This window comes from Jaculus jaculus, chromosome 11 (assembly GCF_020740685.1).
Source record: "Jaculus jaculus isolate mJacJac1 chromosome 11, mJacJac1.mat.Y.cur, whole genome shotgun sequence".
Taxonomy (NCBI): Eukaryota; Metazoa; Chordata; class Mammalia; order Rodentia; family Dipodidae; genus Jaculus; species Jaculus jaculus.
This window is the reverse complement of record NC_059112.1, coordinates 25668974-25681190: the sequence shown is the minus strand read 5'-3', so window position 1 is coordinate 25681190 and position 12217 is coordinate 25668974. Positions and strand designations below refer to the sequence as shown.

At 44.6% G+C, this 12217-nt stretch overlaps 1 protein-coding gene across 3 annotated transcripts in view; it reads left to right on the top strand.

Moving 5' to 3' along the window:
* The window catches only part of Wdr19 (WD repeat domain 19), a 92198-nt gene that overhangs the window by 52615 nt on the left and 27366 nt on the right, over positions 1-12217 (top strand). For all 3 annotated transcript variants that reach the window (XM_045161677.1, XM_045161675.1, XM_045161676.1), the window contains 5 exons: positions 1048-1194; positions 3112-3236; positions 7771-7883; positions 9779-9847; positions 11212-11289. In XM_045161677.1, the coding sequence (XP_045017612.1) occupies positions 1048-1194; positions 3112-3236; positions 7771-7883; positions 9779-9847; positions 11212-11289 (532 nt within the window). The remainder of the gene's footprint in view (positions 1-1047; positions 1195-3111; positions 3237-7770; positions 7884-9778; positions 9848-11211; positions 11290-12217) is intronic.

Genomic DNA, 12217 nt, shown 5'->3' with positions numbered 1-12217 from the left:
ATTTGCAGTGGCTGGAGACACTGGCATGTTCATATTCTCTCTCTCCCTCTCTCTCCCTCCCTGTCTCCCTCTTTAACTCTCTCAAATAAAAAATAGAAGAAAATGTTTTAAATAAAAACAAATGAATTCCACATATATGACTGCATTGTTTTGGCACAAAACAGCACTAAAATAGATCAATGCATAGTTAATATCTTTTGTTTTTGTTTTTTGTTTTTGGAGGTAGGGTCTCATTCTGGCCCAGGCTGACCTGGAATTCCCTATGTAGTCTCAGAGTGGCTTCGAACTTACAGTGATCCTCCTGAGTGCTGGTATTAGAGGCATGTGCCACCATGCCCAGCTTAATATCTTTTTTTTTTAAGATTTATTTTTATTTATTTATTAGAGAGGAAGAGAGATAAAAAAAGAAAGTGAGCATGGGCGCGCCAAGGCCTCTAGCCACTGCAAATGAACTCCAGATGCATGCACTACCTTGTGCATCTGGCTTACATGGGACCTAGAGAATCAGACCTGGGTCCTTAACGCTTTGCAGGCAAATGCCTTAACCACTAAGCCATCTCTTCAGCTCTGTTTGTTTTCTTAAATAATTTATTGCTAATATTATCTTCCCACTCAATAAAAGACCATCATAAGTAAATTAAATTGCTGTACTTCTTATGAGAAAGTACAATTTATATTGGTATTTTACATAATTTTTTTTTTTTTTTTTTTGAGGTAGGGCTCACTCTATCCCAGGCTGACGTGGACTCACTCTGTAGTCCCAGACTGGTCTCGAACTTACAGTGATCCTCCTACCCTGCCTCTCAACTTCTGGGATTAAAGGAGACATGCGCCACCACGCCTGGCATATTTTATAGTTAACTTTTGAAGCCTTAGAAGAGTATATTTTAGTAGGAGACTCCTGGTATTCTTCTCTGAAGAAGGAAAGAGAAGCTCAAGGAAACTGAACAACCACTGTCAGTAGGCGAGGACAGTGTCCATGGGTTTGGTGGCTGTTGCTGTCTCCCTCCCAGCGCGGCAATGGGAGCTCATGAGTATGCCTTACAGGTACAAAGAAGCTGTTGTGGCTTATGAGGCCGCAAAGCAGTGGAACAGTGTCATCCGCATCTACTTGGACCACCTCAGTAATCCCGAGAAGGCCGTCAGCATCGTCAGAGAGACCCAGTCTCTGGATGGAGCCAAGATGGTAGCCAGGTAAAGCGTGCACTTACAGGACTTACATTTTTCCATTTCTAAACACTGAAAGAAAGGCCTTTCTTCCCTTCATCAAATACGTACATTCAATGGGAATATTTATTTGATTTAAATTTTTATTTATTTCTTTATTTGACAGAGAAAAGGAAGAGAGAGAGAATGGCTGCACCAGGGCCTCCAGCCACTGCAAATGAACTCTAGACGTGTGCGCCCCATGTACATCTGGCTAACATGGGTCCTAGGGAAGCGAACCTAGGTCCTTTGGCTTTGCAGGCAAATGCCTTAACCACTAAGCCATCCCTCCAGCTTGGGAATATTTAATTTTATTTCCCATTAGGTCAAGGTATTTGAATGTAAAGGCTGCTTGTTGTGGTCAGCATGTAAGAACATGTTTGGGGGCTGGATAGATACTCAGAGGTTAAAGGTGCTTGCTTACAAAGCATGGCATCCTTGGTTCGATCCTCTATACCCACATAAATCCATGTACACATACATCTGGAGTTCATTTACAGTGACAAGAGGCTTTAGCACACCCATTCACACTTATATTTACACACACACACACTCCCCCTCACTACAGGTTGTAAATAAAAAAATAAAAAGGGTAAGTTTGTCAAGTATAGATGCATAATGTAAACTGTAGTTATATAATAATTTTTTGTTGTTGTTGTTCTGGTTATTTTGAGGTAAGGTTTCACTCTAGTCCAGGAATTCACTATGTAGCCTCAGGGTGGCCTTGAATTCATGGTGATCCTCCTGCCTCACTCTGCCTTCTGAGTACTGGGATTAAAGGCATGCACCACCATGCCTGGCTTATATAATAATTTAAAAAATTTATTTTGAGAGAGAGAATGGGCATTCCAGAGCCTTCTGATGCTGCAAAACACACATGTCACTTTGTGCATCTGACAGTATGTGGGTACTAGAGAGTTAAACCCAGACCATCAGGTTTTATAAGCAAGCACCTTTTACCACTGAGCCATATCTTCAGCCCTAAATTTTTATTTTTTTGTAGTTAGTTTTTAAATTTGTATATATTTATTTGCAAGCAGAGAGGAGAGAGAGAATGGACACAGGGGGCCTCTAGCCATTGCAAACTCCAGACACATGTACCATCTTGTACATCTGGCTTTATGTGGGTCCTGGGGAATTGAAACCAGGTGGTTAGACTTTGCAGGCAAGTGCCTTGACCACTGAGCCATCTCTCCAGCCCCTAAATTTTAATTTTTACATGGTTCCTCCTGGTTGAAAAACAATTTTTCTCTGTAAGTCACTGTGTTCATTACTTTTCTCATTGGTATGATCAGATATTGGACAAAAGCCACTTGAGGGAGGAAGGGTTTTACTTTGTCTTACAGTTCAAGGAGATACAGTCCACCATGTGGAAAAGCCCAGCAGTAAAAGGAGGCAGTGGCTGGTCACAATTGTGTCAATAATCTGCAAGTAAAGAGAGATGAATACTGGTGCTCAGCACTTTCTGTTTTAAAATACTTTTATGTATTTATTGGAGAGAGAGAGAGATTGAGAATGGGCACACCAGGGCCTCCAGCCACTGCAAACAAACCCCAGATGCATGTACCACCTTGTACATCTGGCTTACATGGGTACTGAGGAATTGAACCTGGGTCCTTAGGCTTCGCAGGCAAATGCCTTAACCACCAAACCATCTCTCCAAACTATGTTCAGTACTTTCTCCTTTTCATTCTGTCTGGAACTCTAGCCCGTGGAATGGTGCCGCCCATATTCAGGGTGAGTCTCCCACTTCAGTTAACCCAACCGAGAAACTCCCTCACAGATGCACCCAGAGGTCTATCTCCTGTGTGATTCTAGATTCTGTCAAGCTGACAATCAGTAATAACCATTAAGGTCACAAACTTGTTTTCTGTGAGAGTCAAGCTGATTGCAGTCTTCTGTCAGGTTTTTTCTACAGCTTGGGGACTACGGGTCTGCCATCCAGTTTCTGGTCATGTCCAAATGCAACAATGAAGCTTTCACCCTGGCTCAGCAGCACAACAAAATGGAAATCTATGCAGACATCATTGGTAACTGCCGTGGCTTTTTCTCTTCTCCCTTTTTAAATCCTTATTTATTTATTTCAGAGAGAGAGAATGGGCATGTCAGGGCCTTTAGCTGGCTGCAGCAAACGAGCTCCAAATGCATGCTCCACCTTGTGCATTTGGCTTATGTGGGTACTGGGGAGTCAAACCTAGGCCCTTTGGCTTTGTAGACAACCACCTTAATCACTAAGCCATCTCACCATCCCTGTTCTCTCTCTCTCTTTTTTTTTTTTTTTTGAGGTAGGGTCTCACTCTGGTCCAGGCTAACCTGGAATTAACTCTGTAGTCTCAGGGTGGCCTTGAACTCACAGCGATCCTCCTCCCTCTGCCTCCCGAGTGCTGGGATTAAAGGCGTACGCCACCACGCCCAGTTGTTCTCTTTTTATTTATTTGCAAGCAGAGAGAGAGAAATAGAAGAGGGGCAGACAGAATGGCCGCACCAGGGCCTCCAGCCACTGCAAACGAGCTCCAGACGCATGTGCTCCTTGTGCATCTGGCTTATGTGGGTCCTGGGGAATCAAACCTGGGTCCTTTGGCTTTGCAGAAAAGTGCCTTAACTGCTAAGCCACCTCTCCAGCCCCTGTTCTCTCTTTTTTAAAAAAACTTTATACACACGTGTGTGTGTACACACTGGGGCCTCTTGTAAGTACAAATGAATACCAGACACTTGCCACTTTTTGCATCTGGCTTACATAGCAGTTCAGTAATTGAACACTGGACAACAGGCTTTGCAAGCGAGCCTGAGTCATCTTCCCAGCTCCCTCCTGTGTTGTCCTTTTTTTTTTTTTTTTTTAAATAGGAGGTGTGTGTACGTACACATGTGTATGTGGAGGCCAGAGAACCCCATCAGATGTTGTTACCTTCTCATTGCTCGCACAAAGCACCCCACCAGAAGGCGCTCATGGGAGGGAAGTTGTTTTGTTTTAGCTTACAGTCTCGAGGGGAAGCTTCACAGTGGCATGGAAAAACATGGCAAGAGCAGAGGCTGGACATCACAGCAGGTGGAACATCACAGCATGAGAGTGAGCCACAAACTGGCAAGGGGAAGCTGGCTAGATAGATCACCAATAAGCCCATCCCCAACAACACACCTCCTCCAGCAAGGTGCCAGTCCCCAAGTTGGCACCAGCTGGGAACCGAGCATTCAGAACTTGAGTTTATGGAGGACACCTGACACCACCCGCCACAGCGCTCGTCCTCAGTCGCTCTCCACCTTACTGAGACAGGATCGCTCACTGAATCCTGAGCTCACTGACTCAGCTAGTCTAGACAGCCAGCTGGCTCCGGGGATTTGCCTGTCTCTACCGTCTGAGCTCTGGGATTGATTAGTCCCACCTTCAAGCCTGATGTTTACATGGGCTATAGGGATCTGGAGTCAGGTCCTCATGCTTGCCACGATATGCACTTTACCTGAGCCCTCTGCCCAGCACTGTCTTAAAGATTTTTTTTTAAGTTTTTTTTTTAGATTTATTTTTATTTATTTATTTATCAGAGAGAAAGAGAGAATGGGCACACCAGGGCCTCTAGCCTCTACAAATGAACTCCAGATGCATGCACCACCATGTGCATCTGGCTTACATGAGACCTGGGGAATCGAACCTGGGTCCTTAGGCTTCACAGGCATGCACTTTAACCCCTAAGCCATCTCTCTCGCCCAAGATTCTTATTATAAAAATACCTGGGCGGGTGTGTGTGGGGGGAGATTGCTCAGCCATTAAGGTGCTAGCTTTCAATACCTCACAGCTTGGGTTCAATTCTCCAGTACCAATGTAAAGCCAGATGCACAAAGTGGGGCATGCATCTGGAGCTCATTTGCAGTGGCCAGAGGCCCTAGCGTGTCCATTCTTTCTCCCTTTCTCTCTGTGTTTGCAAATAAATACATAATGCTTTGACTCTTAGGACCTAATAATCAGATTGGTGTACACAGAGCATCCTGTTGCAAATGTGTACCACATATACATATAAACATACGTATGTTCCTGGGCTTGGTTTCAAAGTCCCTCCTGTCTACTGGTGAAAAGGCCTAATAAAAAAGACTATAGCCGGGCGTGGTGGCACACGCCTTTAATCCCAGCACTTGGGAGGCAGAGGTAGGAGGATCACTGTGAGTTCAAGGCCACCCTGAGACTACAGAGTGAATGCCAAGTCAGCCTGGGCTAGAGTGAGACCCTACCTCGAAAAACAAAACAAACAAACAAAAAATATTGACAGACATTTGGGATAAATTTCAAAAGAGGCCAGGTTTCCCAAATACTGCCTTTTATCAACCAGTAGTGGTAAACAAGATTTCTGTCAAGGTAATAGGAAATACAGGATGATTTTAGAAAATGTACGTGTTTTCAAAAACTTTAAAATTGGGCTGGAGAGGGCAGGAGAGCTGGCTTGGCAGTTAAGCACTTGCCTGTGAAGCCTAAGGACCCCGGTTCGAGGCTCGGTTCCCCAGGTCCCACGTTAGCCAGATGCACAAGGGGGCGCACGTGTCTGGAGTTCGTTTGCAGAGGCTGGAAGCCCTGGCGTGCCCATTCTCTCTCTCCCTCTATCTGTCTTTCTCTCTGTGTCTGTTGCTCTCAAATAAATAAATAATTAATTTAAAAAAAACTGTTTAAAAAAAAATTGGGCTGGAGAGATGGCTTAGCGGTTAAGGTGCATGGCTGTGCAGCCCAAGTACTCAAGTTCAATTCCCCAGGCCCCACGTTAGCCAAATGCACTAGGGGGCACACGCATCTGAAGTTTATTTGCAGTAGCTGGAGGCCCTGGCACACCCATCTCACTCCCTCTCTCTGTCTCAAGTACATAAAAAATAAATCTTTAAAAAAAAAAAACTATAAAAATTGAGTTACCAGTTAAGAATATATGGTTGCTATGGTGAAAAGTAACATACATAAGATACAATTTTTTTAAGGTTTTGCAGATCCAAAGAGAATTTTATATTCTGAAAATACCTATGTTTGCAGTTATTCTTAGGTGCTATTGCAACAATTTTCACATTGTGATTTTATGATCCATTACTATGGTGAAATACATAACAAATAAAAATTTCCACTTAAAACTGTTCTGTCTGAGTGCTGAGGGTATAACTCAGCAGTAGAGCATATGTCTAGCATGGGTAATGCTCTCGGCTCAATACTCAGTACCTCAGACCAAAACAGATGTTGCTTGCCATGGTGATGCACGCCTTTAGTCTCAGTACTTGGGAGGCAAAGCTAGGAGGATCGCTGTGAGTTTGAGGCTATCCTGAGACTTCATAGCGAATTCCAGGTCAGCCTAGGCCAGAGTGAGACCCTACCTCAGGGGAAAAACAACAACAACAAATAAAAGATGTTTGCTATAGTGTCAACATTATCCATGTTTAGAACTTTTTCATCTTCCCACATTAAAACACTGTGCCCACTGAACAGTAACTTCCCTGGGAACCACTGTTCTACTCTCTGTCTTATGAATTTAGCTTTTCCTGGTACCCCATATATGTGGAATCATAAAATATTTGTCTTCGTAGCTTTGCTTTTTAAAATTAACAAAATACCCATACAAGCTGATAATGATTCCTGAGAAAAATTATTTTCAATCTTCAAGGGAACTTTTGTTGGGAAGTCATTAAAATACTTGGAGAAAATAAAGTGCTAAAGGAAAAAGGGGGGCTGGGGAATGGCTTAATGGTTAGGGTTAGCCTAAGGACCATGGTTTGATTCCCCAGGACCCACATAAGCCAGATGCACAAGGGGGTACATGCATCTGGAGTTCGTTTGCAGTGGCTGGAAGCCCTGATGCGCCCATTCTCTCCCTCTCTCTCTCTCTCTCTCTCTCTCTCTCTCTCTCTCTCTCTCTCTCTCTCTCTCTGTCACTTGTAAATAAATAAATAAAAATAAACCAAAAATAAAATTTTTAAAAAAGGAAGTAGAGATAAAAGCAAGTTTAGGTCTGGCAGTGGTAGCCCAACTAAGCCTCCTGGAACTCGGGAGGCTGAGGCAGGAGGATGGAGAGTTTTAGATCAACTTGAGCAAGGGCCTGGATGGATGGACGGATAGGTGGGTGGATGGATGGATAAACGGATGTGTGGATGAGTGGATAGATAAGTGGATGGATGGGTGGGTGGATGCATGGATGAATAACGAATCGTTGCTGGGAAGTGTCAGGTTATCTTGGCTTCTGGTTGCTTTGAAACTCTAGGCAGGTCATGGTCAAGGTCATAGTCATCGTGGTTTCTGCAGTTTTAGAAACTGAGATTCAGACTCAGAGAATGACAAGAGTCGGGAAGGATAATTGCAGACCATGACCTGGATTCTCCCAAGAGCCTCCTTGTCTCCTATCCTCATTCCTGTTTAGAGTAAACGAAGATGAGCAGAGTTACTGTTTGGGGTGGTCACTGTCAGTATGTTTTGTGATGAAACACACAAGTGATAACATTGGGACTCATGGTGAATGAGCCCTTAGTCTTCTGCTTTTAGTTCACCCTGTAAGATATTCTTTTTAGGTAAACAAGGTCTGCTCAGATGTTTGACTCCATGAACTTCTGTTGTAGGTTCCGAAGACACAACTAATGAGGACTACCAAAGCATTGCCTTGTACTTTGAAGGAGAAAAAAGACATTTTCAGGCTGGAAAATTCTTCTTGCTATGTGGCCAATACTCACGAGTTAGTATTTGCTAAGAAAACATCCCCTGGACTCTTCAGAAATGATATTTTTAAATGCCAGTATGCTTCTAGACACCCAGACTTGAAATCTCAGAGTGAACTTTTGTTGTTGTTAGCACTGGATTTGGAACCCAGAACATGAGCATTCTGAGCATGTGCTCTACCATTGAGCTTCCCCACCCCCGCTGTCGCTCTCCTGTCCCATGCCCCATCATGATCTTCCTTCCCAAAACTTCTCATTTATCCCTTTCATTCGAACTGTCAGAGACTCAGCCCAAGTCCAGGTCACCTTATTTCCAGTTATATAGTTTACTATGTCTCTGCCTGTAACTCATTCTTCATTTTGTTCCCCAGATAGTACTTGCTTTGCCTCAGGCATGGGGTACAGTGTCCAAACAAGCGACCTAGCAAGTTCATATGACTATACGTCAGGAGGAACTGCTAGATCACGTGTGTCCTGATGGGAGCAACTTGTTGCCACTCAGGAGTCTGGGCCCAACAGTGCCAGATCAAGAGAAACAGAAGTCTGGGTTTCCCAGTTTTGAAATATGACTCCAGATATTTTCATAATACCTCACAGGCTAAAGAAAACAAGTCTCTCAGTGAATTCATCTCACAGGCTGCCAATCTGCTGTTTCCTGCCTCTAGGGAAAAGTCCCAACTCTTTAGCTGGCATGCAAGAGCATCCCACTTCTGGCCATCCATACTGGCCTCCCAGTATGCTGTCCAGCTGTTAATGTGGAGGCATCCCACACTAGACTCTTACACTGGTGCCAGCCTTGTCCTCCTCCCGCTGCTTCTCTGCTCTGTTCATTCCCTACCACAGACCTGTTCTTCCCGCGGGTCCTTGTCCCTGTGTCACTTTGTACCACAGATCTCTTCTTCCCATGGGTCTTTGTTCCTGTGCCACCTTCCGGTCATTCCTGTATGACAGGCCCTTGCTTCCTCAGAGGACCTATGAAGCCACACCCCTGTGCGGCTCATTTGTCCTCTGAGCTGACGGAGTTCTTCACAGGTGTGTTCAGGAATTCGGACTTAAAATAATACTGATTCCTGGGCTGGAGAGATGGCTTAGCAGTTAAGGCGCTTGCCTGCAAAGCCGAAGGACCCATGTTCTACTCTCCAGATTCCACGTAGGCCAGATGCACAAGGTGATGCAAACGCGCAAGATTGCACATGCCCAGTGGGTGGTGCACACATCAGGAGTTTGATTGCAGTAGATGGAGGCCCTGGCATGCCAATTCTCTCTCATTAAAAAAAAACACAAAACAAAATTGATTCCTGTTATTACCACCATATTGCACTGATATTCCTACTTAGATTGTACCGTAAAAAGTCACGGTGTTTGCACAGTCTGGCTCAGTCCCACTTACGTTGGCAAGTTAACAATAGATATTTGTTGGAAGAATAAGTGGATTAAAACAAATCTTTTATTGGAAGAGGACACACTTTTCTGCCTCATCAGAAATAAGAACTAGGCTTTTCAGAGAGACTGGATCCTTCTGTTTTTTTTTTTTTTAAGTCTTTTAAATTTTCGTCTCATTATCTGAAACAAATAGGAACAGAGAGAGAAAGAGTGAGTGTGGACGTGCCAGAGCTTCCTGCCACTATAAACAAACTCGAGACACATGTACCACTTTGTGTGTCTGGCTTTGCGTGGGTACTAAGGAATCAAGCCCAGTTCATCAAGTTTTGCAGACAAGCACCTTAACCACTGAGCCGTCTCGCCAACCCTGCTTTTAAACATTAAACCCAGCCCTTGGAGTGTTTAAGACCACCACTCCGGTTGTGATGTAGTCACTTTCACCACCTACCATTCGTTTGTGTGCAAACTTTGTTTTTCCCAATATGAACACAGCTTGAAAATTTTCTAATGCTTACATTTCTCATTTCAGGCACTTAAACACTTCCTGAAATGCCCAAGTTCAGAAGATAGTATGGCAATAGAAATGGCCATTGAAACTGTAAGTAAACTCTAGTAAAACTGTATACCAATTTTTTTTTAAAATTTTGAGGAAATTTCCAGTGGCTGGCGCTGTAGCTCAGAGTGCTTGCCTACCATGTATGAGGTCTTGATCCCAGCACCTCATAAGCCAGGCATGGTGCCACATGCCTTTAATCCCAGGAAGTAGAGGTAGGGGTGCAAGCCAGGGCTGAAGAGGTGACTCAGCAGCTAAGATGTTTACCTGCAAAACCTAAGGACCCAGCTCTAATTCCCCAGGATCCACATAAGCCAAATGCACATTGTTGCACATGCATCTGGAGTTCATTTGCAGTGGTTGGAGTCTCTGGTGTACCCATTCTCTCTCTCTCTCCTCTCTCATAAATAAAAAATTTAAAAATATTTTTTTAAAAAAGGAAGAAAAGTAAGGATGAAGGGAGGGAGGGAGGGAAGAAAAAAGGAAAGGTGGGCTAAAGAGATGGCTTAGCAGTTAAGGTATTTCATTACAAAGCCTAAGGACCCAGGTTCAATTCCCCAGTAGCCACATAAGCCAAATGCACATGGAGGCGCATGCATATGGAGTTTGTTTGCAGTGGCTGGAGGCCCTGGCGCATCAATTCTCAGACTCTCATTAAAAAAAAAAGGAAAAAGGGCTGGAGGGGTGGCTTAGCAGTTAAGGGATTTGCCTGCAAAGCCACAAAAGACCCAGGTTCGATTCCTAAAGACCCACATTAGCCAGATATACAAGGGGGCACATGTATCTGGAATTCATTTGCAATGACTAGAGGCCCTGGCGTGCCCATTCTCTCCCTCTCTCTCTCTCTCTCTTCCTCTCTCTGTCCTCTCTCTGTCAAATAAATAAATAAATAAAAAGAAAATAATAAAAAGAAAAAGAAAAAAACTTATTCCCCAGTGTTTCTCTACCTGTGTCCTAAGACCTGTTTCCTTCAGAAAGTGAAAATTGAGACTTGGCAGCAGCTCCCGGGAAGACTTCTGCCTAACTGGCCAATTTGAGACTTGGACTCTGGTCCCAAACATATACACCTAGAAAGGCTATAACGGGCAGCTTGGGGGTCCTCTGCAGGATCCATTGTGGCCACGGGGATGGAATGTTGGGCCTGGCAAAGCGTGTCCAACTCCTGCCTCTAGACAAAGCTGAGTAGCCACAGAGGTGGCTAACGTGGGTCCTGGGGAATTGAGCCTTGAACCGGGGTCCTTAGGCTTTGCAGGCAAGTACTTAACCACTAAGTCACTCTCTAGCCATTAACCTGATTTTCATTGCCATGTTCTTAGCAGAAGGCTGTCTCTTCCTCTGCCCTGCCCTCACTGTCCGTCCCGCTGAGCAGAATAAGCGGAAGGCACTGAGGTTTTTCTCCTGTAACACAGGTTGGCCAGGCCAAAGACGAACTGCTGACCAGCCAGCTGATAGACTACCTGATGGGGGAGAGCGACGGCATGCCAAAGGTACGGGACATTCTGCTTTGCTTGGGTGACCGTGTCGTAGTCAAGGTTTTACTTTATCCGGCCCTCTGTTTACCTGTGATGACTTTGCAGCATAGACTTCCAAGATGCTCCCTCTGACAGTAGCCGTAGATCCTGGAGATGACCCACCACATTAGAGGATGCTGTGCGTGTCCACTCCAGAATTGGCACAGTGCCTATAAAACAACCATGGCCCTCTGGATAGCAGTACCCCCCCCAAAAAAAATTGGTCTCAAGTGCCATCACTTTGTTTATTGTAACAGAATTATGAAAAGCAATCATTGAATTTGTGACCTAGCACTAAAAATGGTGTGCTTTGTTCATGCTTCAAAAGTTGTTGAAGGGCTGGAGAGATGGCTTAGTGGTTAAGCGCTTGCCTGTGAAGCCTAAGGACCCCAGTTCGAGGCTCGGTTCCCCAGGTCCCACGTTAGCCAGATGCACAAGGGGGCGCACACATCTGGAGTTCGTTTGCAGAGGCTGGAAGCCCTGGCGCGCCCATTTTCTCTCTCTCCCTCTGTCTTTCTCTCTGTATCTGTCACTCTCAAATAAAAAAATTTTTAAAAAATTTTTAAAAAAAGTTGTTGAAATTACCAGAAGTTGTAGTGCGGTGAAGTTAACTGCTAAGAACATATGTTCAGACATGTGGCTCTATGAGGCTCCAGCAGACATCAGTCTTTCTTCTCTCCATCCTGGTGAAGACAGACATGACACCTTAGAAAATGTCCCAAGAGCCCCCTTTGTTCTGTGCTCAAAGCTATACACTTGTGACCAACTCTGGGCCCCGATATGAAGAGAGAGCAGGGCCCAGCATGGTGGAAAGAGAGCTCTAGTTCTCTGTGCACGTCTCCTTTATCTTACGGCGACAGCCCCTGACACCCAGCATGTCCAGTGACTTGGAAAGGCCGCGGGC